Source organism: Fusarium venenatum (assembly GCF_020744135.1).
Source record: "Fusarium venenatum strain MPI-CAGE-CH-0201 chromosome Unknown EDB82scaffold_3, whole genome shotgun sequence".
NCBI classification, from domain to species: Eukaryota; Fungi; Ascomycota; class Sordariomycetes; order Hypocreales; family Nectriaceae; genus Fusarium; species Fusarium venenatum.
In genome coordinates, this window is record NW_027072131.1 from 7,847,683 (window position 1) to 7,874,664 (window position 26,982).

Below are 26,982 nucleotides of genomic sequence, written 5' to 3' on the forward strand. Positions count from 1 at the left end.
CCCGAAGTCCGACGCTCAACAAAACTAGAGACTCCGCAACGTTGAAAATGCACTGGTCAATGCGTTTATGGTGAGCCGAGCTCGGTACTTTGTGGGGCACGAACGATTGCTTGCGTAAACCCATTTTCATAGAAATATGCTTTGACGCAGTGAATCTCGCAGTAGGTGAGTCTACTGCTACTAAGAATTGCGACAATATGGCGGAATCAACCGAGATTCCTACCCCTTCCGGCTTACCCTTGCTGGGTAACATTACATCTATCAATCCTGAATTCCCACTAGGGTCTATGGTGTCGCTCGCTGAACAGCATGGTTAGCATTACCTCTTGATTGAAAGACTACCATTATCAACTGACAACTCATCACAAGGCGAAATCTATCGATTGAGATTTCCAGGCCGAACTGTCGTGATCGTCTCTACACAAGAATTGGTCAACGAGACTTGCAATGAGAAGCGGTTCAAGAAGTGTGTCAATTCAGCTTTAACTGTAAGATATGCCGTACTCGCAAAGCTGCATTCGCTAATGATGGGAAAGGAAATCCGAGAAGGAGTTCATGATGGGCTTTTTACTGTAGGTATCCTCAGTGACAGTAGCTAAACATACGCTAAATCGAAATTCAGGCCAAGCTCGGGGAGGAGAATTGGGGCATCGCCCACAGAGTGTTGATGCCCGCCTTCGGACCATTATCGATCCAGCGCATGTTTGACGAGATGCACGATATTGCCTCTCAACTTGCTCTCAAGTGGGCGCGATACGGGCCTGACTCGCCCATCATGGTAACTGATGACTTTACTCGTCTGACATTGGATACACTGGCTTTATGTTCCATGGGCTATAGGTTTAACAGCTACTATTCTCCAGTCCTCCATCCATTTATCGAAGCAATGGGTGACTTTCTGACCGAAGCTGGAGAGAAACCTAGACGATTGCCTTTACCTGGAATTGTCTACCGCGATCGTAATCGTAAATATCAAAACGATATTGAGACTATGAGAAGTACTGCCAAAGAGGTTCTTGAAGCTCGAAAGGCAGATGGAGGCACGCGGAAAGATCTCTTGACGGCTATGCTTGAGGGTGTCGACACAAAAACCGGCAAGAAGATGACTGACGAGAGTATTATGGATAATCTGATCACCTTTCTTATTGCAGGGCACGAAACTACGTCAGGGCTCTTGTCTTTCGCCTTCTATCAGCTCCTTAAACATCCAAATGCCTACCAGCTTGCCCAGAACGAGGTTGACCAAGTTGTCGGTAAAGGACCTATACAGGTTGAGTCTCTTTCTAAACTGCCATATCTGAATGGTGTTTTGAGAGAAACCCTTCGTCTCAATGCAACCATCCCTCTCTTCACCGTCGAAGCTTTCGAAGATACCCTCCTTGCAAACAAGTATCCGGTCAAGGCTGGCGAAACTATTGTCAACCTTCTCGCAAAGTCACAACTTGATCCCGCGGTCTTTGGTGACGATGCGGACGAGTTCAAGCCAGAACGCATGTTCGATGAGAACTTTACCAGATTGAACAAGGGATTTCCTAACTGCTGGAAACCTTTTGGGAATGGTATGCGAGCCTGCATCGGAAGACCTTTCGCGTGGCAGGAAGCTTTACTGGTAATGGTGATGCTTCTGCAGAACTTTAACTTTGTTCTTGATCCCAAGTACAATCTTGATTTCAAGCAGACGTTGACTATCAAGCCCAAAGAAATGTACATGAGGGCGATCTTGAGGGACAACCTTACGCCGACCACCCTTGAGCACCGGTTGGCTGGTCTTTCTGTTTCAGAAAAGATAGACGGGAACGGGACCAGTAGAGAGACTGCCGAATCTGAAGACGGCGTCCCTATAACGGTCTTGTACGGATCTAATAGTGGTACATGCGAGTCTCTGGCCCAGAGGGTTGCGACCGATGCCGCCGAACATGGATTCCACGTCACCAAGATTGACTGTCTCGACACTGCAAAGGAGAATCTACCTACCGACCAGGCTGTTATTATCATCACCGCATCATACGAAGGTGAACCTCCCGACAATGCGGGTCATTTTCTTTCTTGGCTTGAGAACACCAAGCAAGAGGGCAAGCCACTGAACGATGTTTCGTATGCTGTTTTTGGATGTGGCCACAAGGATTGGGTGCAGACTTTCCACCGCATTCCCAAGCTTGTGAACGATACTCTTGAGAAGCTTGGTGCTACCCGACTGGTCGACATGGGTGTTAGCGACGTCTCCCAGAATGCGTTCTCTAGTGATTTTGAGATATGGGAGGATAACATGCTATGGCCTGCTCTCGAAAGTCATTACAAGCCTGAAAGTAAAGCCAAGTCAGCACACAAAGGGCTGAGAGTTAAAAGCAGTAACTTTAGGAGCCTTACCCTCCGTCAAGATGTCCAAGAGGCTACAGTGATCTCAACTAGGACCTTAACCAGCGAAGCCGAAGTACGATCCAGGAAGAAACACATGGAGGTACAATTATGCGAAGGCACTCGATACGCAGTAGGGGATTACCTTGCTGTTCTACCCGTCAATCCCCAAGAAGTTGTTCGTCGGGCACTGAGGAGGTTCAGGCTCCCAATAGATGCTCATTTGGAGATTTCAAGCAGTACGCCGACTACACTCCCGACTGATACATCTGTATCAGCGCTGGATGTTTTGAGTTCCTACGTTGAGCTTTCGCATCCAGCCACAAAGAGGGTAAGACATCAAAGGGATTGCATAAACATGATCTAGAACTAACTCGATTTTGCAGAACCTTCTTGTTATTGCTGAAGCCACATCAGATGCAAAGTCTAAAGCTGCCCTCACGTCCCTTTCTGGAGATCTTTATGTAGAGGAAGTCAGCAATAAGCGCGTATCAGTCCTAGATATACTAGAGCGGTATCCCTCTGCCGAATTGTCTATCAAGGACTTCTTACAAATGCTGCCATCTATGCGCATTCGCCAATAGTGAGACTTCTACTGCCACGCTGCTTCACAGTTTACTGACCTCTCGTTCTTAGCTCCATCTCATCGTCTCCTTTATGCAATCAATCTCGTGCCACAATTACATTTTCAGTCCTCAAGGGGCCCGCCTTTTCAGGCCAAGGCGCATATAACGGCGTCGCAACCTCTTACCTTGACTCTCTAGTTGAAGGTGACACGCTCCAGGTGGCCATCCGCCCATCGCCTGCTGCTTTCAGCTTTCCCTCAAGCCCCGAAAGTACACCCATGATTTGCATTGCCGCTGGATCAGGACTTGCGCCGTTCAGGGGCTTCATACAGCACCGAGCCATGATGTACGAATCAGGTCGCAGTCTCGCGCCAGCTCTGCTTTTCTTCGGTTGTCGTTCTCCTGACCAAGACGACCTTTACCACGATGAGTTCGACAACTGGCAGAAGTGTGGTGTGGTAGACATCCGACGAGCGTACAGTCGTCATGAAGAGGGGTGCAGATATGTCCAAGATCGGATCTGGCTAGACAAGGAAGCCTTTATTGATCTTTGGGAGAAAGGTGCCAAGGTCTACGTGTGTGGCTCAAGGGCAATGGCTGATTCGGTAAGAGAAGTTATGATCAAAGTCAAGATTGAGATGGAAACGAGACGTGGGGGTAAGATGACACTAGATGAGGCAGAGAAGTGGTTCGATGATCAAAGGAACGTGAGGTATGCAATGGATGTGTTTGACTAGAGGTGTACAAGCATTATAGATCGTGCATAACAGAGTCTTTCTACATTATATTATCAGTATAACATGTCATTCTTTTCGTCAATGTGTAGGTTGATAGGCTCGTGCAAGTTGTCTAAGATACAAGTGATGTCGGCGCAACATATGCGACCTTTGTTTGCCCTCTTACAAGGGCCTGTTTGCGTACAGTAGAATTTGCAACAGACTGGAGACACCCCGATACCGACGCATAAGCTCGGTGCATCAACAACAACGGGATCTTTCTTGACTACAGCATGCAAATAAATGATAACACCCTCCACAGCAGACAGCCTCGGTCGGTTTCGTACTAAACAAGGGATTGATGGCCCGCCTCGGCATCGGCAACAAGTGGGGCTCATTGCCAATATGGAGTTCATTCGCCAGTGTTAACTGAGGAATGATCTTATGCTCACCCATTGTGTATGTTTATATCAGTAACAATTCCCCCAGATTCTATATCAAGAAACAATCCAACTTTCAATTTCACTAAGACCGCATTAGACGCAACACTGGAAACTTAACTTTGACAATGTCTTCAACTTTTGCTGCACCAGCTTCGTATTCCGCACTGCCATTCAAGGACATCTCCGTGTCCCATGTACCAGCCACTTGTCCTACAGCTACAAAAGTCCTTATTGTAGCTTTCAATCGTCCAGAGAAGCACAATGCTGTCACTGCGAACCTCCTTGAAGAACTCGAATCAATTTATCGAATTATTGATCAAGATGATCGAGTTCGTGCGATTGTTCTGACAGGCATAGGCAACGCATTCTGTGCTGGCGCCGATCTACAGGTGGGATTTGCTCCGCTGATGGCTCATAAGGAGAGCGAAGGGTCTATCTCCAGATACAGGGACCAGTATGTACTAAATTGACGAACTGTGCCATATGAATAAACATATACTGACACGATCTCAGGGGTGGTCGGGTCGCCCTCGCCATGACCAACTGCACTAAACCCACCATTGTCGCCGTCAACGGACCTGCAGCAGGTTTTGGAATGACTATTACCCTCCCCGCCGCTATCCGCGTAGCATGGTCTGGAGCAAAACTCGCCTTACCTTTTGCCCGCCTGGGTCTTACCCTTGAGTCTTGCAGTGCCTTCTTTCTTCCTCGACTGATCGGTCTGGCGAATGCGACTCATATATCTACTACTGGGGCAACATACTTGGCTTCTGACCCTCTGGTCAAGTCCATGTTCTCAAAGCTTCTCCCAACTCCACAAGAGACAGTGGCATACGCCTTGGAGCTAGCGACAGAGATTGCGGACAACACTTCGCTAACGAGCACCAAACTGATGAGGGATATGCTGTTATATGGCCCTAACACTCCAGAAGAAATGCACGTGTTGGATTCAAAAGCCTTTATATCTGTTGTCGGGTCGAAAGACAATGTAGCTGGCATTAAGAGCGTCATAAAAAAGACGAAGCCAGAGTTTAGTGGGGCATTTGATCAAGCATCTGTACCGTTCTGGCCATGGTGGAAGTTCGGAAACGATACTCATCCAGATGCAAAACTCTGAGGTTGTTAATAACCAAGAGAGGGTAACTCATAGTTTGGTAGTAACAGCACATGTCTACTCGGTTAATTGCTTCTGTATCAATGGCCAAGAGACTCCAAGTATCATATCGTGTATGTAGTGGGTTACTCGGACGAGAACAGTTGTAGCAGGGTTCGTAGCTTAATGAAATACGATGCAATATTAAAGCCGAAAGAGGTAGAAAGAGCGACGGCTCACACGCAGGAGAATAGGATCAGGATGTCTGTATCAATCGGCTTTGTGAGGCATGTGATAAATCCTGGCCGCCTCGGTAATATGTGGATCTCGAAAGTGTTCCAGTTCTCTCGTAACAGACAGTAAACCAGGTGTCACAAATCTCAACAAAATTCTCAACAACTATTGAGACGTTTTATTCATCAGATAGAGCGGCGTATGTGGTGATTATATATAGTTCGGTGGTGTCAAAAGTTGACTTTCCTCATCACGAGACTCTCATCACAACCACGACTAAAACTTCGTTGATTGCCTGTACTGTCCGGGAAAATATGGAGTCGACTTCAGAAAGTCCAACAAGTATAATGGGGTTGTTTCTGAACTGGAAGACGCTGGCAGCATTACTTGCCTTGACGAACTTTAAGAGTCTTCATTTAATGTGGTTTGTAAGTTGATGGGCAATTTGTGAACCTCCACCTTGATAGAACTTTCAATAACTAACATTACCATTAGATACGTTTCCTCCGTGCCTTTGCTCGTAGGCTCACGGACTCTGCCCCAGATAAACATCTTTCCCCTCGATGCTTGTTCCTCCCAGCTATCAGCGCAACGAGGTCCCCAGCCCTCGAATGCGATTACAATCTTCACAAATCGAACTCGACGTACTTTACCGACATGGACATGTCTCGTGGGAACTTCAGTCTCGTTCTCTTCAGCAAAGCCTTCAATCCATTTCCTGGCCCAACTCACTTCACCATGATTCTTGGGGGAACAACATGTACGTGGCGCAAAGAGATCAAGCCATATGCAAAATACGAGCTCTGGACACGGGTTCTCACCTGGGATGAGAAGTGGTTATATGTGGTCACGCATTTCGTCAAGCCGGGGGTCTTTCGTCCAGATGAATACGTCATGCAGCCTACGAAGAAGGTTACAGTCGGAAAGCGGTGTAAGGAAGACCCAGAGCCTTTGAAATGCATTTATGCCTCTTCAGTGGCCCGGTATGTGTTTAAGAACAATCGACGCACAATAGCACCAGAGACAGCGCTTCGAGAGTGTGGTCTGCTGCCAGATGATGATGCAAGTATGTTAAAGGTGGAAGAGACAAGAGTTAGTAACCTTGAGATTGGACGCCTTGAGGCTGGTTGGGACTCGGTTCACAATTGTTTTCAGTATAAGGGTGCTGCTCTAGGATGGTATCATAGCGTGTATTGAGTATAGCTAATAACTGGTAAAAGAAAAGTTGCTAAGCTTAGGTACTTACAGATAACTAAAACCTTTTGAAATATCTAGAGCTATACTATTACTGTTAATGACGTTAAGTTGCATAGCTTTACTAACTACAATTACACTTCCAAAATACTACCGTAGACTCACATCATTTTAAAGGTCGCGAGTCAGGACAAACATGAGATAACTTCAGTTGATGTCGTTTATTTGACAACTTATGTTAATTATGCTAATCCTCTAACCTCAAGATACATCCCATAGCAGGCATCCTAACTATGTCTTGTTAAGTAACCCATCTCCAATTCTACCTCCTTTGTCTTCTCCTTCTTCTTCTCTCACGACACAAGCCGCAGAGAGTATATATTTTCTTACTATAGTCTTTCGTATCTTTGCATGAGACCCCTCCTTGAGATTTCTTGCAGTATTCGTATTCGAACTTTTGATCAAGAAGGTTGCCGCAGTCTGAGCACCATATCCTATCAATATACCTTCTGCACATCTTGTTTTTAGTACAGATCGCAGTTTTTAGTTAGTGTGTTTTGGATCCTCTTTTGTTAGTTGGTCTGTTGTTTAGCTGATGTTTTCTAATTTTGAAATGGGAAGGACAGTCTATTTATACATGCAAGATGCACTCAAACACGTGCTGGGCTTAAGTAACGTTGATGGTTTTTTCAACATTAAGGACTTGATTGTCGTTCAATTTATAGCAGTTATTCAGTAGCTTTGATTGTTAGCTTACTTATCTTCCGAGATCGTGAGTCAGTAACCAAAGATGGGATGACCTCTGTTAATATTGTTTATTGAATGACTTGCTCTATTTATACTGCTCTAGGCTCAAGATAGCCATTCACAGCAGGTATTACCCCTATCTCCTCAAGTACCCCATCGTTCATTTCTACCTCCTGTGTCTTCTTCTTCTTCTTCTTCTTCTTCTTCTCCTCCTCCTGTCCTCACAGCTTGGGCAGATAGTTTCTGTTTGTGTGTCTATTGTCTCCAGAGCTCTGCAGGCTCCAAGAACCCCTTGAGCCGCTGCGCAGATTTGCGGGGTGATGGTTTGACTAACAAGTCTGCCACAGTCTCGGCACAACACGTTCCTGTAGAACTCAATGCACATATTTGACGGTGGGAATAGTAGGCTATAGTAGGAAGTTGTGTATAAGATGTGTCTTTGCTTTGTCGCTCTGTTGTTTAGTTTGTGTTTTTCTGGATTTGACGTGGGAGGGACGATCTAGGTATTTATACAAGGAAGCATTTGCACAAACAGCAGTTTTTACACTGATGCTGAAGTACTCAGGCGATAAATGATATATATTCTATGCTGTTAAGTGACATGAGTAACAGTTTCGACGTCAAAGACTCAATGTCTTTTTCACAACAAGCATTCCACCTTTGTCTTCTCCTTCTCAATCTCCTGTTATATCTTACTCCGCAGGTAGTTCTTTGCACTCTCAATTGCTCTCGCATATTTCTGCAACCTTCAAACACCCCGCTGGCATTTTCACAGGTTTCTTCACAGAAATGTTGATCGAGAAGGTTGTCGCGATATCGATGTATTACCTGTTTGTGGACCATTTTGCACATTTTTGCTGGCGGAGATTGTGATTTATAGTAGGTGTGTATAAGATGTCTCTTTGCGTTTTCGTCTTGTTATATAGCTAATGTCTCTCCGCTTGTGGCACGGGAAGCACAATCTCCTTATACGCGCAAGTATGTACTTAAACAGCAATTTTTACGCTGATGCTGAAGCACTCATACAATAAATAAAAACATCCTATGCTGATTCCACATAGATATATTTTTTTTAACGTTGGCAGATTCAGCGGTTTCCTGTTAATCAATTATGTTCAACATGTTTGATTGTCGGATGAAACCTGTACATAAATACGCTGTACATCCTCTCTACGAGATAAATACTCAGCTAAAGAGCACAAAGTGTCACTGTTTATTACCTAATCACTTCAGAGGAAGTAGAAAGTACTGAATATCTGTAAAATAGGTGGTAAAAGTAGAATTGAATACACAACTATTTAACGACGTGCATGGAAATAAAGATAGTTAATTACCCTGCATTGGGTTCTGTGTAGATAATAAAGATAAGATAAGAGATGCCTGGATTGTATGGAGTCAAATCCCAGTAAATTAGGCAGAATATCCACAACTGTCTAAGCGAAAGGATCCACGTGACGTGATATCCCAGATCCATGGGATGTTGCCTGAAACTAGTTCGATCTGACAGTGATATCGTCGCGTTTAAAATGGCAGCAAATAACCCATCTTGAATATCTTGTCTTGTCTTATTCGCTATCAACCTGTATCATCATTCACAACTGTCGCGTGTCTTGCTTGTTGCCGCCAAGCTCATCCATCTCGCTTACCATTTCTGTCTCACCCCCCACCATGTCATCAACACAATCTACCCCCTTCACATACTTTCGCAATTTCCCTCCAGAGATCCAATTAGAGATCTTGAATCACTGTACCCGAAACGACCTTGTTTGCTTGTCTTTAACAAACCACGACTTCCGGGCCTTCATTACACCGCTGATCAAATCCAAACCGCATCTAGAATGGGTTGATCAGCTTGGTACTACACCTGATGTACCTCAGAGCTGTCCTCTGGAAAAATCAGATATCTACCACCGCTCTTATTGTAAGGGCGTACGTGGCAATGATGTACACTACAACAGACATGCGCACCGTGTCAAACGACACGCTACCCCAGCCCGCGCCTGCTTCAAATGCGAGTTCTATCCTCCAGACCATCCTACATGCCAAGTACCTTTTTGCAAAAAGCACTGCATGTGTATTTCGTGTCCTCTCTTCATCAGATTACGCGGCTGGATGGGCGAGAGGCGATACTGCAGCCAATGTAAACAATTCACAACCAGAAATAAAAAGAACAAGGGACGATGTATGTACACAGCCTCATCTGCGCCTCATATTTGTGTGGCTATACTGACAAATCATAGGTACACACGGAAGAGTAAGGGAACGCAAGAGACCAAACAATCACTGGACATACACAAAGGGGGCATCGTATGGGTATCGTTGGTGGAGGAGATGGGGAACATGCAGTGTCGACAACGAAGCATATACGCCAGACGCAAAACGAAGGCCCAATGCAAGAGTTGTATGAGTATGAGGTTGACTGTGCACCCAGCGAGAGATATAGTTACAATAGTAAGACTGTACCCCACCCGGCGACTGTCACTACATGGTTAAATTCCCCAAGACTCGTCACCTACTGGAAACATTACAACCACACTAAATATAGGCCGGTTCACTCGGCAGCCAAGACGGATTATGGCACAGACTCTTTTCTATTGGGTCGGACTCTCGGGAGGGTGTACCATATAATCTCCTGACTATTTCCTTGGCTCTGCTCTACTCGAGTAATGATCTACAGCTGCCAAGACTAGACCGTTGATATTGCAGACGCTGAGTAGTTACAGCAGTGACAATGATGCGTATGCCAAGTGGCCGGGCTGAGCCAAGTCAGGTCCTAACGGTGGTCACTGGTAGAGGCCAAGTCAAAAGGTCAAGCGAAGGATTACGGCCAAGAAGAAGCAATTTAGGAGGAGAAAATCAGGAGCAGAGGGTCTGGAGTAATGGGTGTATAAAGATGCTCTACCGCATCAACAGAAGTTGAGACATCATTCTGTATTACTCGTCGTCATCATGGACACTCTACGCAACATGATGCCTCAATGGCATAGTTACAGCAGACTAGAGACTCGCAGTCCTGACTCGGACCCTGAGACTTTAAAGCCCGCCGGATCCGGTTCTGTACCCTGTTGGGGGTCTTTTGCCAAGAGACTCCTTCGGCTGCCTCTCCGCACAGTAATAATTCTCACTGCTGCATTTTTAATCCTTCCTGGGTTTTTGGCGTTGACTTCAACAAAGGTGAGAACATCTGTATTCCTTTCAAATTGCACATACTGACATCTCAGGGCCGGGCATATCTCAAGGACTCATCAGCGGAAACTGAATCAGTCGATCACCTCGTTACCCAAGACCGTCGAATAGCCATCGTTCTTCCCGCAAACAATCCAGACCATGAACTTTGCAAAGTCATTACCAGTTCCGTAGCCCTTGGCTACCCATGTCCCGTTATTGTCAACTGGAGTAAAACCTACGACCCTTCGAAAGGATGGAAAGGCGGTTCCCATCTGGCCAAGATCACGGGCATGCTGGAGTATCTAGACGACGTCGTCGATCCCAAGACCCCCGACGAGAACAGATTGGAAGAGAACGATCTTGTCATTTTGTCTGATTCATATGATGTCTGGTTCCAACTTCCCCCAGACGTTCTGATCAAACGTTACCACGAAGCAAACGCCCAAGCCAATCGTCGACTCGCCGCTCAATACAAAGGACGTGGCAAAGTCACCATGAAGCAAACCATCATCGTGTCAGCACAAAAGAAGTGTTTCCCTCCCCCATCATCAGGGTCCGTTCTCCACTGCGATCAACTCCCAGACAGTCCCGTTCGCAAAGATCTCTATGGTCCCAACACAGACCGAAACCCAAACGACTTTCACGACAACAGACCCAAGTACCTCAACAGTGGTAGCATGATAGGCCCAGTTGGTGATATGAGGAAATATTTCCGTCGGGTTTACGAACGAATGCAGAGAGGACTTGTCAATGGCAAGGATCTTTACAGCGACCAGGGTGTTTTTGCAGAGATCTTTGCTGAGCAGGAACTTTGGAGAAGATCATTGCGTTCACACAAGTCTATCACTAAAGACAAGGACATTGAGTATCTGCACGAAGAATTTGAGTATCACGTTGGCCTCGACTACACTCAGCAACTATTTATTCCTACCGTCTTTGAAGAGCAAGACGGTGAAATCATCGCTCTCAACGACGCAGCTGGAATCGCCGAAAAGTCCAAGACCCTTAATATTCTACCCAGACTCGACAGTGTCCCAGAAGATATCAAAGAGTCCGGCAACCCTCTAAGTAAAATCTCTGTCCGCGAGCTGGACATTGTTGAAGACTGGGGAGAAATGCCTCTCTACGCCGACTTTTTCTCCGAGGCTATTCCTGTGGTAGTACACCACAACGCCCACAAGGATGGAGCCAAGAAGCGGAGATACACCTGGTGGGACCGAATTTGGTACTTTCCGTATCTACGAGAACTTGTAGAGACGCAACTCAAAGAGACGAAGGCGAGGTCCTTGCTTGATATTGTGGTTGATGGAGAGAGTTTAGTTTACTGGGATTCAAGAGCGAGCAAGCCTCAGAAGAAGCCTCAGACGTTTGTTGTCGGGAGCAATGGGAACACTACGTTTACGAAGCATGAGTTTACGGACGTTTGCAAGTCTAAGTGGGATCATGAGGAAGTAAAGAAGCCTTGGTGGGACGAAGTGTTCAGAGATGGAAAGGGCGACTTGAAGGGATAAGGGTTGTGTGCGGTTGACCTAGTATTTATATAACACATTAAAACAATAGTATTGTAAATAACAAACGAGTTTTGAATAGATCTAGATTATAGCATGTATTCAGTCAAGGGGTAACTCAAGGTATAATTGATTTGCATATTTTGTCCGGTGAGGCACTTTCTTATAGATGGCCGGCTGCTACTATGACTAGACTGCCGGTATCAATGATTCTATATAATTACTTTGATGAAGTCTATAGTAATGCAAAAGATAAATGAGTCTAGCTATTTACAAAATTGCCGAAGGCAGATATTATACCACTACCCTCTTTCGACGTCTATGTAGAAGATGGCATCGGGAGAATGTTAGTTTTCAATTGCATTCCCGTTAGTCATCTCCCAGAATCCTTCCAACATCTCCGAATGAGCGTACCATACTAGTAAATCACTACCAAGATCCTTTTTACATTGAGAGATTAGTCGGATAGTTGACCGTGCCTCATCTTCGTTTTCATGCAAGGTGGCATGTTCCATAGTACCTGCTGGCATCAGGCCAAAGGGTGCCTCCGGCCAGTAAGTAAAGATGTTGCAAGCGGCACAATCACCTCCAAGAAATAGCCATTTCCTGCTCCCATCTGTCGTGGCAACACGTGTAAGAAGTGCCAAATTGCCTTGCAGATGGCCAGGTGCGCTAATAAGGAAGACTGAACCATCGTTGAAGAAGTCTAGAGCATGAGGGAAAGGGCCGAGTTGGAACCACGCGGCATTAGTGGTTGGGGGAAGCTCTTCCAAAGGAAACGTTCGCAGGCTAGAGTCCCAGATACGACCATCGAATACTGACTCTGGCTCCGTTGGATATGCTGGGCCATACGTCTCAATAGTACCAGGACCGCATATCATGGTAGTCTGATTGAACTCAATTGGCATCGGGCGGACATGGTCCCAGTGAGCATGACTAGTGAAAAAGAAAAACAGTTAGACTGGTGATAAATATACTTGAAGCGCGAAAGTTCAAATACCTAGCAATCACGTATTTCACATCTGATGGTTTGAAGCCTGCATTTTCGGTATCCTGTGCAAGGGATCGGGTTGCGGGGTCCGGTTTGAAGTGTTCATGAACTGCTTGGACACTCTCAGGATAAGAGCTAAGATTCTAATATCAAGTTAGCGATAGACTCTCAACTAGGAGACCAATATTAATGTACCGAAGAGATTCCCATATCAAACCATAGCTTAGTGTCTGTCAGACTATGATGAATAAAGAAGCGCCAGGAAGTTCCCGCACTTGTCGACCTGGCATCAAGAACAAGTGCTGATGCCGGAGTAGTCATCACACCTGTTTCATACGGGGTGACCGAAACAACTTCATTTTGGTGAAGTAGGTCTTTGAGAGAACCAAGTTCAGTCATTAACTGCCGAGAAAATTGATAGTCTCCAGCGACCATCATTGCTTTTTGTGCAAGAAGTAGATATTGAAAGTATTTCATCATCGTTTTGCACGATTGTTGTTTGATGTGATCACTTGATTGAATGAGTTGAATGGATGAGGATACGGCCAAGTCTACCACTTCTTTATATGAGAGCTCCCGCCCTGCCTATGTGGCAGTACTTTTCTACTTTCAAAACACGACAAGGATAAATACGAATACAGATTTATAATGACTGGGATTTATGACTGAGCACCAAGATTCGGTGGTAGCTGGGGTTCGGGCCTAATATTACGGTTTTCATCTTCGGCCCGAGTGTGTTACTAGGCCTGTTTTCCTTGGGGTTTGTGTACACCAAGTGTCGGGCCGAGTCGTATCTTAGGGTAGGTAACGTCAAAACATGAAGAAGAATAATTAGGTACTTTCGGCATTTCTTACTATCATAGTTATATTGAGAGTATTATCAAAGCTTCTTTAATTACCTTGTAATTGAAACGCCTCATCGTTTTATAATCTTAAGATATTTCTGGCGCTTCACACTCGTCAAGGCAAATGCATCACTACACATTTTTGCATCAAATTCACGCAAACAAACATCATGGTATCCTGGCCAATTCCGATTCCCGACAATTGCCCTTTCACTTTTGCAAACCTCCCTTTTGGTGTTTTTAGCACAACTGCCAACGTGAGTCAGTATCAAATCAGCTTCGGATGTAGCTAAGTCACATTACAGAATGAGAAACACATCGGTGTTGCTATTGGGGATTTTATCATTGATTTATCTTCACTAGAGTATCACTTGGATGATCCAAGTTTCGAGTGTCTGGGTAGAGACCCGATGTTTCAAAATGGTGACCTTGAAAGGTTTGCGAGCTTACCTGCCGAGATACAGAAACAATGGCGAGAAATGATGATCAGTTGGCTGAATGACCCAGAATCGCTATTGTTCAAGAGCGAGACAGGAAACGTAACTAAATTCGTTGCCATGGAGGATGCCATTATGCATCTGCCTTTTGCAATTGGCGCTTTCACAGATTTCATGTGCTCAGATATCCATATTGAAAACGTAAGTGACCTGAAATCTCATCTTTTCGATCAAGGTTGTCTGACATATTTCGTCTAGTGCAGTAGACTCGCTGGGGGATCTATACCACCGGGTCATTACAACTTTCCTCTAGGCTACAATGGCAGAGCCTCCTCTGTGATTGTTTCAGGCCAGCAAGTTCATCGACCACAAGGTGTTGTGAGTAGCAAGCAAGATTCGTCATACAAATACCAACCGAGTAAGATGGTAGACTACGAGGTAGAGATAGGAATACTCATCGGGAAGCATCTACCGCTTGGTAAAGTTATTACTGCGGATGAGGCTGATGAGTATATTTTTGGATTTGTTTCTCTAAATGACTGGTCTGCCAGAGACATCCAATTTACAGAAATGATTCCTCTCGGTCCGCTCAATGGCAAAAGCTTTGCTACAAGCATATCACCTTGGGTGGTTACGTTTGAAGCGATGAAACCACACCGGTGCCCCTCTACTGTAGTAGATTTGCGAGATGGAGGATTGGCTGGCGTACCGCACATGTGCCACGAGAAGATCGATTCTACATGGGACCTCGAAGTCGAAGTGTCGGTATTGAGTCAGTATAATCTACGCAACTGTGTCCGCCCTGAGCCATCTAATAGTTTTCAGGAACGAGTCTGTATGGGCAGAAACCAATCTTGACAACTCGCTCTAAGCTATGTGATCTTCGCTGGTCTCCCGGTCAGATGTTAGCGCATCTCTCTTCTTCCGGTTGCGGTTTCAAAATCGGAGACCTTGTCGGCACAGGTACCATATCATCCCCAGTAAGTGGCTAATTTTCTATGTATCTCGCAGAAGCATCTTTTGTCTAATGTTACCACTACAGGGTGACTCTCCGTCCCTTCGGACCCTTGGATGCCTGTTTGAACTTACCGACGGTGGAAAGAAGCCAGCAGCTACTTCTCAGGAGGAGCCACTTTTTTATCTCAAGGATGGAGATGAGGTCCAACTGGACGTTTGGAATTCTGCAAGAACACTAGGGTTTGGAAACCTGTGTAGTCAGCTTTTAGGCCCTAGATCAAGCATTAGTTGATTAGAGTATCTGACCTGCCGAACTGCATTAGGCATCTGTCTTTTGCACATAGCTCTACATGCGTTAACTTATATGTTGTTTGTTAATAAGTGTCTCTGTTAATTGCAACACAGTTGCAAGTGCTTGTTAATTGGGGTTTAAAACAAAGATCGAGATGAACACATCCCTGAGATGAATATCTAGGTTAAACAGTACCTGCAGGACTAAAAAAAAGTTACCTGTAAATTATATCCTAATTTAAATATGCGTAATTACTCATATCATTCAACATCAGAAAATCACTTCCAAACAACTCTCCTAATACTCCAGGACTCTGATCCCACCACACTGTATTCATTCCCATTTCACAATCGGTGTCGGAAGGGTCTTCTGTTATAACATGTCCACCTGTTCGCCCAACCATTACAGCAGAAACGTCTCGTTGCTCTGCAGGTACAACACCTTCGCTTTGGTTTGTAACCGTACTTGGTCTAGAAAGGTGACTGCCGTCTCCCACTTCGTTACTTCTCTTGTCGTTGCAGACAACATAACTCCGGATATGGCTCGACAGGGCCGGAGAGTGACCAGAGTCTCGGTGTTCGGTGAGCGAGTCAGCATTAAGCTGTCGTTGTCCAGCGTCTTTTTCCGCTTCGCGTAACCCGGCGAGAGTTCTAGACTCGGCGAATTGACGTTCTAAATCCTCAGACTAAATAGCACAAATCAGAACGGATAAATATTCGTTCTATGTTCTTCACAACTTACCATTGGCCGTAAATGACTCCAGTATTTACAGAGCTCAGATGTGAGACGAAAGTTGGTTAGAGGTCCCTGGAGCTCCAGATGTGTGAGTGAACCTAAGGCGTGGTATCGACGTAATTGGACCGAAACACAAACGTAGGCGCCATACCCAACGATAGACCAAAGCTTAGATATAGGTGCCTTGGACGATATGTATTGTTCTGTCATTGAAGACATTGTCTTGGAATGTTCCCATGCTTGCTCAGCCGCCAATTGCAGCATGGAGCGGGAGAACGCGGGTTCTTGCCAGCGACAAGAGAGGACTGGAACTATTGAGGAATACAAGTAAAGCAAACAGAGCTCGTACATATATCTGAGAGAGAATGTCCGGCTGCGCTCTCTTGAAGGTGTTTCAATAATTGGTTGAAGCAAGATAGGTTGCCTGTGCTCTCCTAGCTGGCAGGGAAGGCTTTGAAGTCGTTGATCCAAAGAACAATAGGTTGCAGCCCATTGCGCGGGACTGCCTTTCTTGGCGTGTATTGATCGAACGAACTGTTGAGACTCCCACCTGATCACCGTTAGCCAGACTTCCTGTCATGCTGAATATGTCCTACCATAGCCCTTGAACCATTACCAAGACCGAGTTAAAACCCAACTGTTTTCCCGGGCCTGATAGTGCACGAAGCGACCCATCCTTATCAAGACAATAAGACACAGTTGCAAAGGGGTCATCCTCATCAGAGGGCAATGGGAGTCCTTCCACAGATGCCCAGCAATCGCCCTCGAATCGGGAATTCTCCAGACTGGCGCATTTGGTAAGCCAGCATGCCCAAAAGCACCTTGTCATAGAAACATGATCTGGTGTCTTGTTGGTCGTATTGCCCATGTAAACTTGATCAAAATGTAACAGGCACGAAGCCCGATGAGCGATGGCAATAGAGGAGATTAGCGATGCGACCATGATCTATTCAAGAATAAAACTTACCTGTATGCATATTTGTTCTTGAACTTTCTCCTTTAGCGAACCAAAAAAGGGCCAAGACCTGGCATGTCTGAACGAGTTCACGAGATGGTTTATCCGCAGTCATCAACGCCATCTGGCTAGCTTGCTCTCCCCAGAGCATGCCAACTACTTTCCAATCAATCATAGATACATCTGTAATGTCCAAGACACCTTGATATATCCCACCTGGAGCAGGATGTAGAAATCTTGGTAAACATCAGCAACGTGTTATGGGAGAAAAGCAGATTAGGGCACACGCAACAGAGAAGCAAAGGCGAAGATGGCAAGAACCACATTATTGCAAGCCTTTCCTGCAATGTAATCTTGGATAATTTGGCTTTTGTAAAATAGTAGGTTTGACTGATAGTTGCGCTCGAAGAAGATCTCAAATAGAAAGAGCGCTATTTCCTGAGAGACGTCAATAGCAGGGAAAGAATTCTGACCGTGGCACGAAATTGTCATCTGGTTAATTGGAGGGAACAATTCTCGAACACAGCCGGCCGAGCCCTGTTCGTCCCTGCCTGGCCATGCTTGTTCATCCTGTGCCGGTGGTAAAGGATCGTAAACTTGCAAATCTTGGTCCGTCGTCGGCTCAGAGTCCTCGAGCGAACGGTGGGTTGAGGGGGCCGTAGGCTGCGATAGCCTCTCTTGAGCACGCCTTACGGACAAGGCTTTACGATCAGGCGGTGCCGGGTAGCCGCATCTAGCACCAGCCCTTTGACAACGTTGACATTGAGGTCGGTCTCGACTGCATCTCAACTTAGAAATGTCAGCAGGGATCAGATCTTACTACTGCTATGTTGTGGGTTGAACCTTTTGCCTACGACAGCGCAAGCATGCTACTGTCGGCGGGGTTTGCTGCATCCTTACGGCGGGGAGTCAGTGGATTCAGACACGGCGTCGGTGCGAGTTTCGGTTGAGCTTTGTTTGGCGACGAGGAGGTAAACTGTACATGACCGAACAGTTCGGTCCGAATATGTGGACGGCAAGTGACTTAAGTACGGTTCAGTAATGATGATCTACTCCAGGATAAGCTAGTCCAACTTCGTTACTGGCCCGAGGGCCGAAAGTTCGGTGCGAATGCAGGGGAATGTAAGACGGTCATTTGAAACCAGGGGTAAATCCAGGGTAGAGTTGACGGCAGTTTGTATTAGAGTTCAACTTATTTTAAATAAGTGTCAGCATTTCCTGCGTCCAACTGATGCTTGTGTCGTAGAGGTAACTTGGCAATTTCTCGAGATACAAACGTATTACACCATATCCTGAACGTAATTGATTGCATTTCATCATGGAAAACAACAAAGCGCAAATGAAAACAGTCATGATTGAAGACGCTGAAGCTGGAAGAGGCGTACTACTCTATGGACAAGATGGCCAAGCACGAAAACTACCAATTCCCTCGACAGACCCCAACGACCCTCTCAACTTTGCACCCTGGCGCCAGCGACTCGTTATTGCAGGCGTCTGTATCTACGGCGTAGCGGGTTTTGGCGTCATACAGTCGACTCCCCTTTTCTTCGGCAAGCTCATACAAGAGTACAAGGGACTGACACATGGAGTGAGTTGTAACTTACCTACAAACAATGGGGCAGCTAATGTCTTGTTAACATAGGAGTTTGACCCAGAACGGATTGTTGATCTGGCCAGCTATCCCTCTTTGTGCATGGGCCTAGGAAACTTCCTTTTCGTCCCTTTGTCTATGGCACTAGGTCGAAGGTTCACCCTTATCCTGTGCAATATGCTGTTGCTTGCTTCCGTCATTTGGGCCGCCAAGTCGCAATCTTTCGAGTCTCATTTTGGAGCCCGCTGTCTGCAAGGGCTCACAGCCGGCATTTCTGACTGTTTGGTATGTGAAATGTTCATTATCTGTCGGCGCCAATCAGCTAACCATATAAGCTCCCCATTGTCGTGATGGACCTGTCATTTCTCAACCAGCGTGGCTCTCGACTTGTAGCCTACTGGACTTTCACAGCAGTTGGTTCGTCACTATTATTAGTCGCAACACCATTTGTTGTTGATTACGCTGATGGTGACTGGCGTACAAACTATTGGTTCTGGACCGCATGGGCAGCATTCTCCCTTGTGATCGTTCTACTAGTAGTACCTGAGACATACTTCATCCGGCCTGTCGCAGCACTGAGTGGAAAGTTCCACGCCACTGATGCATACGGCACACATCGAACATTTGACACCATTGAACTTGCCCGCGAAGCTGGTTTCGATGTGGATATGAGCTGCCCAAACACCACACCCAAGTCCCCATCGTATACCAGACAATTCGCACCTTTGAATATCCAGCCATTGCCCATCACCCGCTTCTTAGGTTCATTCCGGGATGTGTTTACATGCATACTTGTACCAGGCACTCTCTGGGCACTTATTCTCAACAGCGTGGTGTTTGGAGGTCTTGTCGTCCTGAGTCTCACCTATAGCCAACGGTTAGAGATGGAGCCTTGGCACTTCAGTCCCTCTACAGTCGGAACTGTTCAACTAGGAGCTGCCATCGGCGGACTTGTGGGACTTGCCTACGGAGAAATAACGGAGCTTGTCAGCCGTTATCTAACGCATCGTAACGGAGGCTTACGTGAACCTGAGCATGTCCTTCCCAACTTTATTCTTCCCTCCGTCGTGGCATTTCTCGGCATGATTGCCTATGGCGTTGTGGGTGCGGAACCTACCAAATACAGCTGGGTAGGGATACATGCTTCCTTTGCTCTATACTACTTTGGCTTCTGTTCACTCTCGGCTATCACTGGCGTCTGGCTTGGCGAGTTACTCCCTCATATGTCAGGCCCTGCGATTGTGCTGGTTTGTGGAGGTAGAAATGCTGTCTCGTTTGGTTACAGTAATTCTTTTGGTTCTTGGATCACGTTTCTCGGGTTTGCACAAACCTACATCTTGTTTGGCGGTATCCTTTGTGCCCTTGGATTTCTCTCCATTCCCATATATTTCGTCAACGGTCGTATTCGCATGGCAATGTCTCGTGTTGTCTTTCTGAGTGCGTATTAAGATGGTCAAGTTCGGAAGCTTTATGCGTCAGCAATGTTTTAGGTGGACTTGAACTATAAGTAAAGTAGCCATGGCGAATCTGATAGCCGTTGCGCCACCGGTAATTAAGATGATTTCATCTGCAGCAGAACTAGTTGGCTTCCTGGGTTTATCCGAAGTCCGGGGTGTCATGCGTATGCACGTCGACAATGCTTAATAAGGGTGGCGCTGATTGCTTATCTTCTAAATGTCGGACCGCTGAAGCTCGCATTTCAGCGAAATACAACCCCAGCAGCGGGCCATGGTCAACACTATGAGTAGCACGTATTCTCCTGGTGAACGCTTCTCCTTAGTCGCATCCTTTTACGGCCCAGGAAACATCGCCTCATGGCTTTGCATGGTGGCATCCGTCCTGAACACTTGGTGCCTGAACGCGCAGTCTCGTCGGACAGATAGCATTAGCGCGGATCTTGTTGTCGTTTTAGCGATTCCAGGTGTTGCAGCAGGACATGCTATCTATATCCTTTTCTTTGGCAATGCGAACCATGAGTCGATCCAGCATCTCTTTACCAGCGCAAATCCAGAAGTGGTAAAGCATGCGGCAGCTGCCGAGGCGGCGCTCAATGTATGCGAAACATTCTCTTTGATAGCTGTACTTCTGGTGTTCGTCTCCACGTTCTTCGGTCATCTGAGGCGTACACTGGCCGTCGTTACTGTTGGCCTACTGGCCTTCTCGACCGAGGCAGTTGTATTTATGCAAATGAGGGGAGTCAGCATATCGGACACCAATCTCACACGCCCATTCCTCTTCAACCTGTTTGAGGTTATGGTGTCGTTAGTGGTGTTTGTGGCAGTATGGCTTACTGTATTTAGTATTCTGATTATATGCCTACGGTTGGGCATAATCGAGGGACCCGAGGAACAAATAGAGGTGGAATCCGCTAATACCGAGCTCGAAACAGAAGTGAGGGCAGCCCTAAGGGAACAGGCTATTGATATAGACTCGGTAGTGCGGTGGGAAAGCCAACAACAATCCGCCATGGCACTCCATCTCATTGAGGCAGAAACCCGAGATGGAAACCCAATGCGGACCTTGACGCTTCTTTAAATTTTGTTCCTCCCCCTCTCCTTTTACGCTTCTCTAGCCTCTCTTAGCACGCCCTTGGGAGCGTTTAGAGAAACAAGCTTCATACCATCGCCGAATCTGGTTGCTGCCGTCTTGTTCTTCGTTCCAAGAACCACGACTGACATTACAGAGCTGGGTCAGATGGTGTCCCTCAGTGTCGGCATTATTACCCTTCTCTTCAGTTTTTGGGGCGCCTTCAAATCTCAAAAGAAGGAAGAGTCGAGGGCGCGACAAAAGAGCAGGAAGCAGGCAGCATTTCGTCGGAAAAGCTGGCACCAAAGACGGTTGAATGCAGGTCTTTATCTCCTCCACCAGGTAAATGATGAACTTGATGAAACCGAGGATGAAACAAGAAGACAAGAGCTCTTGGATAAGCGGAATTTAATAATGCTTGAATTGTTTAGGGCGGTAAGCTTATAAGTCTGCTCTATGTAAGGGACAAGGTCACAGTCTGTCAGCTGCAGTATAACAGGAGAGCGGCGCCTAGATGCTAGCACAGGCGAAAGTCTTTTTGTCCATACTATAGCGACTGTTCGGATAGGTCTATAGATTCGCCTTTTTCCCGCCAGAATTGTACCTTTTCTTTGCATCTAGAACGAGGACAATTTGTCTCGCCGAACAAATCAAGTCCATTCCCTCGTCGCATATCATGATATCCATATCCATCCTACCACCTTGGAGCTTCTTTGTTTCAACGCGACTGAAGATCCATCGAAGTCCCTCCTTCGGAAGTTGCCTTTTAAATTCGATATCTAAAGACAACGTGTTCTCACTGAACTTCGCATTTGCTGCCTCGGCCAGAGAAGTCTCCATCTCGCACACAACCCCGGGATTCTTGTCTGCCCAGTCTTCCATCTTGCGGAGGTTATTTCGCCCATCATACATTTCTCCGTTACGTAGTAATGTATCTGCCATAGAAGGCATGAAGTCGCACATGAAAGCTAAGTGCGATGCGTTCATGAATTCCCCGGTGAAGCTGTTCCACGCATCCATCAGACCGTCGACTTGCATTCCGCCTCGCTCATACAGAGATACGATACGGCGGCCCATAGGGAATACTTCGCCTTTCGTGAGTCCAGGAACCCATGTAAGGTCAGGCTCATTAGCTTCAACCTTACGAAAGTCGGGTCTAGAGGTAGAAGGAGGGTTCAGAGTCCACTGGGTATTGCACGTGGGACCAAGAGATTGGGCGAAGTTTGTGGACGTTGCAAGACCTACGACCCTCAGCTGTTCATTCTGTAACACCTGCAGCTGGATAGTGCAGTGAGAGCTGCCGCGCTTTAGCTCTAGGATGTTAATATCGAGTGTTTCCGTAGTGCAATATCGCAGGTATTCCAGATGAAGGGTCAGGACATCAGGTTGGTTGTACTTGGCGAGGGCTGTGGTGAAATGTTTTACAGCCGCAGAATGAATTACTGCAGCAATGCAGCCGCCGTTAAGAGCTAAGGTGATGTAAGCAGTGAACTGGCTGTTTCTCAATTGATACTAACCGGGGCCCATAGTCCAATCATACGGCGCGGATACAGAGTAGGACGATGGTCCAGTCTGCTGAGGTGTGACTTCCTGTTGAAATGTTCTAGCCATCCTATCTTTATGTTTGGACAATTGGCAACTGTCGATAGTTAATTGAAGGAGGGGAAGGGTAGGAAGTGCTCTGGGGTGTTTTTGTTCTTCTGTAACTGTAAGCATGCTTATTACTGTTAAAGGCTAGCGCTGACAACAACGCAAACCTCTAACCGAGGTAGCCAACAATACCAGTACCGATTTTCTATATCACCTTTATTCAGCAACATCAAAGTATCTTGTAAATACAATGGTATATAACTTCCCAGGGATGGTTGATGTGATATTTGTTGACCTCTTTGTAAGGTGACCACCTTGGACTTCTTGTGCTGATATAGATTAAAGGCCAAGATGCAATCGATAAACAGCGGGGCGAGGTTTTTTATCCTGCTGTAAAGCGGACAACCTTGTTCTCGATGGCTAGAAGAAGAAGCATGGCCTCGATGTAAGCTTAGTGACACGGTACAAAAACGCGGCGGGGCAAGACCTGAGAACAAGATTAAACCTGTCGTCTCTGGCTAGGGTGCCAAACTCTACTCTTTCACTGGAATATGTCAATGGTCTCTCTTATTTAATTGCCTCGAAACTTGGGTACTTTGTCTTTTCAAAGGGGATGGATGTTATCGATATAGAACGTTAGTTGTCAAGGTGGTTTAATAACTTTCTAGAATAGTTCGTCAATTTAAGTCTACTGAATTCTTTCTCAGTACATTCATGCTTTAGAGTTACACCTTATAAAACGGGAGAATTATTTATTGTCTTATGGGGCATGCATATGCCCGAGAGGCATGTAAAGCCTTCCATATGACCCAAGAAGCTACTAAAAAGGCAAAGAAAAAGAACAGATTCACATTCATTCTACAATATATATCTAACAAATCTTGGAGCTTAATTACAATAACGTCGAAGCTGTAGCTGTTTCTGAGAAAAGAATATAAAAAGAAAAATGTTTATCTTTATATTACATTGTAGGAATATATCTTTATTGAAACTTGAAAACTTCCATTATTAATTCAAACATAATTGCAAATGAACTATGGGAAACTTTGTTAAGTGTAGCTATTTGATGGTTCTATACAATTTCTAAAGTCTGATACTGACTTTTTCCCTCGCTCTAAAGCTTTAAGTTCTAAAATGTAGAAGTAAGCTTATTCTCAAATAGTCTATATTACTGGCTACCACAGAGACAGATTAGAACTATACACAAAACGTTCTCCAAGGCTATGAATGAAACTTTACCATATGAGTATTTTTACTTGTAACTTTAAAAGACTAAAACGAAGAAGTGTCAGCTTCGCCTTTAAGGTACCAATGCACAAGTCGGTAACGGTCGGTGAGCATGCGCCCTATGACAAGCAGAGAGGAGGATGACCTCACCACCCCCCCTGTCAGGCTTATGCAGGATCCAGCTTCTATTGTAACATTACCACTACTGGTGATAATGCAGCTCTGATCTGACCTATCAACCTATGATCTCGACGTATAGTGGGTTTCTAGAAATGAAGGGGGCCTCGCGATTGATTCCGGGATGTGGAAGTTATGTAGTTTCAATGTTACAACTGATGCTGGTTTGTCCGATTTGTCCGTTCCTCATACACTGAAAATACTCTCGCACGTAACATGGTGACTACTGTAAAAAAATAAACAGCTTCCCTTTGTCTGCTGTTTTGACTCGTGCCATTATCATTTATCACCCTAAACATTTTTCTTCGGTATCAATCACGTACCGGCATCATAAAATACTCGTTTCAATCAACCAATCAACCAATAAGAGAGTAAGTTCAGGTTTACAAAGCTACTTTCGACCATGGATCAGAGTCGAGCCAACAACATTACCGCCTGTTCTTCACGGGAAGGATCTGGAGGACGACTGTCTCAGGTAAGATCCCCCACAATTTGACAAGAATGAGCACCTAGGCTAATACGGAATATAGGCGACGACTCCATCAACCCCACTACAGCAGTTTGACGCTGCTCATCGCCAGGGATTAATGATGGACCGATGGATGAAAGAAACCCCAAAGAATGAACCATATCACGGTCTGGTGGTGACCGAAGTCGACAACGCAGCTTCACGCCCATGAGGTATTGATCAGCTACAACCTGACAAATATAAGTTACCACACATGGGAAAGAACATCGGGAAATATAGCTGGCTTTCACTCTTTCCTAATGATGTAGCCGTTTCCTGCAAGTCTGTATTTAACACTGGTAACTTGCAATCAGCAGTATAGAGACTTGAACTAAATTGAACACGCGTGCTACTCAGCAACAATTAGTACTATATTGACAACTGAGACTGTCACATACTGAGAGAATGTCGTTTCCTATAAAAATTATCAAAGACGTATCCAATCTGTCTGTCGAAGCCCTGGCCGCTTGTTGTTGCGGCTATTCCACTTTCGACATCAATCATAATACAAGATTGCAGTGATAGAGTTACCCAGTATTGAGAAAGAACTAATAATAAAATTCTCTTTCCAGAAAATTATAGACTACAATGATTGCACTGCTGACATTCGTTTATGCCCCTGCAGAAGATGACACTGGAGGTTTATTATAGTGGAGTTGATTACTGCAGTCAAGTCATCAGAGCCTGGAACATTTAATTTGAGTTCCCTTCGTATTATTCATGTTTCTCCATATATACCATCTACACCTATTGTGTTATCTATAGTCTCGCAATAGCCCGTTCTTGAAGTTCTACCCACTCTCTAATAGTTCGAAGTAACCCTTCAACTTCTGTTACAATATTCCCAGCATGCAAACAAATCCTCACCCTCTCGCTCCCTCTTGGCACAGTTGGTGCAACAATAGGCCTTATCGTGAATCCCTTCTCCTGACAAAACTGCGCCAAGCTTCGCGGCTCGGATGTAAACAAGGGAATGATGGGTGACTTTGGTTCTCCGTTAATACGAACTATCGAAGTTGTCGAGGTCAAAGAGAGAAGAAGTCTGTGTGCATGAGCCACAAGACTCCACAGATGCGTGAGTCGTGCATCGATAAAATCGCCCTGCAAGTATTGATACGACACACTGATACTTGCAAGACACGAAAATGGCAGTGCAGTGGTGTATATCAATGTTCTCGCGTAGTTGATCAGATACTCTCTTGTGATGGGCGAGCATAAAACGATGGCTGTATACGTTAGTAACTGTTTTTTTTTTCTTTTTTTCTTTTTCCAGGAAGTCCTCTTACCTCCAAAAGAGCTCATTGCCTTCCCAAAGGTATGTAGCCTTGCGAAGATATCCTTTTCCAAGCCTAATTCACAAACTAAACCTCGTCCTTGTTGACCGTATATGCCCGTGGAATGAGCTTCATCGACAATGATGTAGCCGTTTCCTGCAAGTCTAGATTTGACACAGGACACAATATCTCTCAAAGGAGCAACATCTCCATCCATACTGTAGACTCCTTCAACGAGAATAAACACGGACGTTTCTTCTTCAATGCCCGCAAGAACATGATCAAGACCACCCTCCCCATTAACACAATTGTGTTTAAACGAGATCTTTCTTGCAGCTCGACTCAATCTCATGCCATCATGAGCACTAGCATGAACAAGCTCATCGTAGACAATTACATCTCCAACCTGAGGCAAACAGCTCACAATACCCACGTTAGCGTCAAAGCCAGAATTGAAGAGTAATCCAGAAGGAGCATCGTGAAAAGCCGCAATATCTCTCTCTAAATCTTGTGCAAAGCTAGAATTTCCATCTAGCAAGCGAGAACCACCAGATCCCAATGATGGGTGATTTTGAAGATGATTGTGATAAGCCGAGAGTAAAGACGGTACTGAAGATAGAGAAAGATATGCGTTTGAAGAAAAGTCGACGTTTGAAGAGGGAAATGTTGTGAGTTTTCGAAGTTGAGATCTTTCAGAGCGTTTTGATAAACAAGATGCCAACTGTTGTTCCAGTCTAGACATTTTTAAAATTACACAAATATTTCTGATTATGTAGTAGCTTGTTATATATATGCATATAAATACTCTAAAATTGTTGAGTGTTGAGCAGAGCCAAAATGAGCCTTTTTCCCC

At 45.5% G+C, this 26,982-nt stretch overlaps 13 protein-coding genes across 13 annotated transcripts; 9 read left to right on the forward strand and 4 right to left on the reverse strand.

The window, feature by feature from the left end:
* Positions 1-171: 171 nt before the first annotated feature.
* EDB82DRAFT_539928 (cytochrome P450) lies at positions 172-3,715 on the forward strand. Its single transcript, XM_065609322.1, has 6 exons — positions 172-312; positions 370-488; positions 537-572; positions 623-2,686; positions 2,742-2,938; positions 2,992-3,715. The coding sequence occupies exons 1-6, from the start codon at positions 198-200 to the stop codon at positions 3,656-3,658; spliced, it is 3,198 nt and encodes a 1,065-aa protein (XP_065464319.1). The 5' UTR covers positions 172-197; the 3' UTR covers positions 3,659-3,715.
* Positions 3,716-4,097: 382 nt separating this feature from the next.
* On the forward strand, positions 4,098-6,666 carry EDB82DRAFT_466299 (ClpP/crotonase-like domain-containing protein). The gene is made up of 4 exons (XM_025729356.2): positions 4,098-4,534; positions 4,594-5,068; positions 5,542-5,835; positions 5,903-6,666. Exons 1-4 carry the CDS (start codon positions 4,206-4,208, stop codon positions 6,602-6,604), a joined length of 1,800 nt encoding a protein of 599 aa, XP_025583631.2. The 5' UTR covers positions 4,098-4,205; the 3' UTR covers positions 6,605-6,666.
* Positions 6,667-8,861: 2,195 nt separating this feature from the next.
* Positions 8,862-9,985, forward strand: EDB82DRAFT_510544 (F-box domain-containing protein). Its single transcript, XM_065608854.1, has 2 exons — positions 8,862-9,530; positions 9,589-9,985. Exons 1-2 carry the CDS (start codon positions 9,017-9,019, stop codon positions 9,753-9,755), a joined length of 681 nt encoding a protein of 226 aa, XP_065464320.1. The 5' UTR covers positions 8,862-9,016; the 3' UTR covers positions 9,756-9,985.
* Positions 9,972-12,225, forward strand: EDB82DRAFT_510547 (uncharacterized protein). The gene is made up of 2 exons (XM_025729350.2): positions 9,972-10,522; positions 10,570-12,225. Exons 1-2 carry the CDS (start codon positions 10,298-10,300, stop codon positions 12,025-12,027), a joined length of 1,683 nt encoding a protein of 560 aa, XP_025583626.1. The 5' UTR covers positions 9,972-10,297; the 3' UTR covers positions 12,028-12,225.
* Positions 12,226-12,258: 33 nt separating this feature from the next.
* On the reverse strand, positions 12,259-13,450 carry EDB82DRAFT_539932 (metallo-beta-lactamase superfamily protein; the record flags this gene model as incomplete). The annotated part of the gene is made up of 3 exons (XM_025729349.2): positions 12,259-12,960; positions 13,025-13,158; positions 13,211-13,450. 3 exons carry the CDS (start codon positions 13,448-13,450, stop codon positions 12,372-12,374), a joined length of 963 nt encoding a protein of 320 aa, XP_025583625.2. The 3' UTR covers positions 12,259-12,371.
* Positions 13,451-13,889: 439 nt separating this feature from the next.
* Positions 13,890-15,561, forward strand: EDB82DRAFT_466309 (putative 2-hydroxyhepta-2,4-diene-1,7-dioate isomerase). Its single transcript, XM_025729348.2, has 5 exons — positions 13,890-14,117; positions 14,166-14,498; positions 14,556-15,069; positions 15,123-15,277; positions 15,340-15,561. Exons 1-5 carry the CDS (start codon positions 14,031-14,033, stop codon positions 15,544-15,546), a joined length of 1,296 nt encoding a protein of 431 aa, XP_025583624.2. The 5' UTR covers positions 13,890-14,030; the 3' UTR covers positions 15,547-15,561.
* A 202-nt stretch (positions 15,562-15,763) lies between these two features.
* Positions 15,764-18,205, reverse strand: EDB82DRAFT_539934 (uncharacterized protein). The gene is made up of 6 exons (XM_065609323.1): positions 18,080-18,205; positions 17,529-18,025; positions 17,249-17,472; positions 16,878-17,196; positions 16,288-16,831; positions 15,764-16,231 (listed from the first exon to the last, which is right to left on the reverse strand). The coding sequence occupies exons 1-6, from the start codon at positions 18,128-18,130 to the stop codon at positions 15,779-15,781; spliced, it is 2,088 nt and encodes a 695-aa protein (XP_065464321.1). The 5' UTR covers positions 18,131-18,205; the 3' UTR covers positions 15,764-15,778.
* Positions 18,206-18,699: 494 nt separating this feature from the next.
* On the forward strand, positions 18,700-20,370 carry EDB82DRAFT_281452 (major facilitator superfamily domain-containing protein). The gene is made up of 2 exons (XM_065607381.1): positions 18,700-19,112; positions 19,163-20,370. The coding sequence occupies exons 1-2, from the start codon at positions 18,930-18,932 to the stop codon at positions 20,273-20,275; spliced, it is 1,296 nt and encodes a 431-aa protein (XP_065464322.1). The 5' UTR covers positions 18,700-18,929; the 3' UTR covers positions 20,276-20,370.
* Positions 20,371-20,567: 197 nt separating this feature from the next.
* On the forward strand, positions 20,568-21,362 carry EDB82DRAFT_528379 (uncharacterized protein; the record flags this gene model as incomplete). Its single annotated transcript, XM_065609188.1, has 1 exon — positions 20,568-21,362. The coding sequence occupies one exon, from the start codon at positions 20,568-20,570 to the stop codon at positions 21,360-21,362; it is 795 nt and encodes a 264-aa protein (XP_065464323.1).
* Positions 21,361-21,915, forward strand: EDB82DRAFT_281477 (uncharacterized protein). Its single transcript, XM_065607382.1, has one exon. It carries the CDS (start codon positions 21,522-21,524, stop codon positions 21,798-21,800), a length of 279 nt encoding a protein of 92 aa, XP_065464324.1. The 5' UTR covers positions 21,361-21,521; the 3' UTR covers positions 21,801-21,915.
* An 8-nt stretch (positions 21,916-21,923) lies between these two features.
* Positions 21,924-22,964, reverse strand: EDB82DRAFT_547630 (thioesterase-like superfamily-domain-containing protein; the record flags this gene model as incomplete). The annotated part of the gene is made up of 2 exons (XM_025729345.1): positions 21,924-22,822; positions 22,871-22,964. 2 exons carry the CDS (start codon positions 22,962-22,964, stop codon positions 21,924-21,926), a joined length of 993 nt encoding a protein of 330 aa, XP_025583621.1.
* A 1,695-nt stretch (positions 22,965-24,659) lies between these two features.
* Positions 24,660-25,134, forward strand: EDB82DRAFT_510565 (uncharacterized protein). The gene is made up of 2 exons (XM_025729343.2): positions 24,660-24,822; positions 24,878-25,134. The coding sequence occupies exons 1-2, from the start codon at positions 24,751-24,753 to the stop codon at positions 25,025-25,027; spliced, it is 222 nt and encodes a 73-aa protein (XP_025583620.1). The 5' UTR covers positions 24,660-24,750; the 3' UTR covers positions 25,028-25,134.
* A 421-nt stretch (positions 25,135-25,555) lies between these two features.
* Positions 25,556-26,937, reverse strand: EDB82DRAFT_466313 (pyridoxal phosphate-dependent transferase). The gene is made up of 2 exons (XM_025729342.2): positions 26,142-26,937; positions 25,556-26,081 (listed from the first exon to the last, which is right to left on the reverse strand). The coding sequence occupies exons 1-2, from the start codon at positions 26,869-26,871 to the stop codon at positions 25,615-25,617; spliced, it is 1,197 nt and encodes a 398-aa protein (XP_025583619.1). The 5' UTR covers positions 26,872-26,937; the 3' UTR covers positions 25,556-25,614.
* Between the last annotated feature and the right edge of the window lie 45 nt (positions 26,938-26,982).

Coding starts and splice junctions, on each gene's coding strand:
- EDB82DRAFT_539928 (XM_065609322.1), top strand. CDS start 198: ATGGCGGAATCAACCGAGATTCCTACCCCTTCCGGCTTACCCTTGCTG. Junction 2,687..2,741: donor CGCATCCAGCCACAAAGAGG/GTAAGACATCAA, acceptor TCGATTTTGCAG/AACCTTCTTGTTATTGCTGA. Junction 2,939..2,991: donor TCTATGCGCATTCGCCAATA/GTGAGACTTCTA, acceptor TCTCGTTCTTAG/CTCCATCTCATCGTCTCCTT.
- EDB82DRAFT_466299 (XM_025729356.2), top strand. CDS start 4,206: ATGTCTTCAACTTTTGCTGCACCAGCTTCGTATTCCGCACTGCCATTC. Junction 5,069..5,541: donor TTGTCGGGTCGAAAGACAAT/GTAGCTGGCATT, acceptor ACAGTAAACCAG/GTGTCACAAATCTCAACAAA. Junction 5,836..5,902: donor GTCTTCATTTAATGTGGTTT/GTAAGTTGATGG, acceptor CATTACCATTAG/ATACGTTTCCTCCGTGCCTT.
- EDB82DRAFT_510544 (XM_065608854.1), top strand. CDS start 9,017: ATGTCATCAACACAATCTACCCCCTTCACATACTTTCGCAATTTCCCT. Junction 9,531..9,588: donor TAAAAAGAACAAGGGACGAT/GTATGTACACAG, acceptor GACAAATCATAG/GTACACACGGAAGAGTAAGG.
- EDB82DRAFT_510547 (XM_025729350.2), top strand. CDS start 10,298: ATGGACACTCTACGCAACATGATGCCTCAATGGCATAGTTACAGCAGA. Junction 10,523..10,569: donor TGGCGTTGACTTCAACAAAG/GTGAGAACATCT, acceptor CTGACATCTCAG/GGCCGGGCATATCTCAAGGA.
- EDB82DRAFT_466309 (XM_025729348.2), top strand. CDS start 14,031: ATGGTATCCTGGCCAATTCCGATTCCCGACAATTGCCCTTTCACTTTT. Junction 14,499..14,555: donor CAGATATCCATATTGAAAAC/GTAAGTGACCTG, acceptor TATTTCGTCTAG/TGCAGTAGACTCGCTGGGGG. Junction 15,070..15,122: donor AGTCGAAGTGTCGGTATTGA/GTCAGTATAATC, acceptor AATAGTTTTCAG/GAACGAGTCTGTATGGGCAG.
- EDB82DRAFT_539934 (XM_065609323.1), bottom strand. CDS start 18,130: ATGCAGCAAACCCCGCCGACAGTAGCATGCTTGCGCTGTCGTAGGCAA. Junction 17,473..17,528: donor ATCTTCGCCTTTGCTTCTCT/GTTGCGTGTGCC, acceptor ATGTTTACCAAG/ATTTCTACATCCTGCTCCAG. Junction 16,232..16,287: donor GGAGTCATTTACGGCCAATG/GTAAGTTGTGAA, acceptor TGTGCTATTTAG/TCTGAGGATTTAGAACGTCA.
- EDB82DRAFT_281452 (XM_065607381.1), top strand. CDS start 18,930: ATGGGCCTAGGAAACTTCCTTTTCGTCCCTTTGTCTATGGCACTAGGT. Junction 19,113..19,162: donor CCGGCATTTCTGACTGTTTG/GTATGTGAAATG, acceptor TAACCATATAAG/CTCCCCATTGTCGTGATGGA.
- EDB82DRAFT_281477 (XM_065607382.1), top strand. CDS start 21,522: ATGGTGTCCCTCAGTGTCGGCATTATTACCCTTCTCTTCAGTTTTTGG.
- EDB82DRAFT_510565 (XM_025729343.2), top strand. CDS start 24,751: ATGGATCAGAGTCGAGCCAACAACATTACCGCCTGTTCTTCACGGGAA. Junction 24,823..24,877: donor CTGGAGGACGACTGTCTCAG/GTAAGATCCCCC, acceptor TACGGAATATAG/GCGACGACTCCATCAACCCC.
- EDB82DRAFT_466313 (XM_025729342.2), bottom strand. CDS start 26,871: ATGTCTAGACTGGAACAACAGTTGGCATCTTGTTTATCAAAACGCTCT. Junction 26,082..26,141: donor GGCAATGAGCTCTTTTGGAG/GTAAGAGGACTT, acceptor TAACGTATACAG/CCATCGTTTTATGCTCGCCC.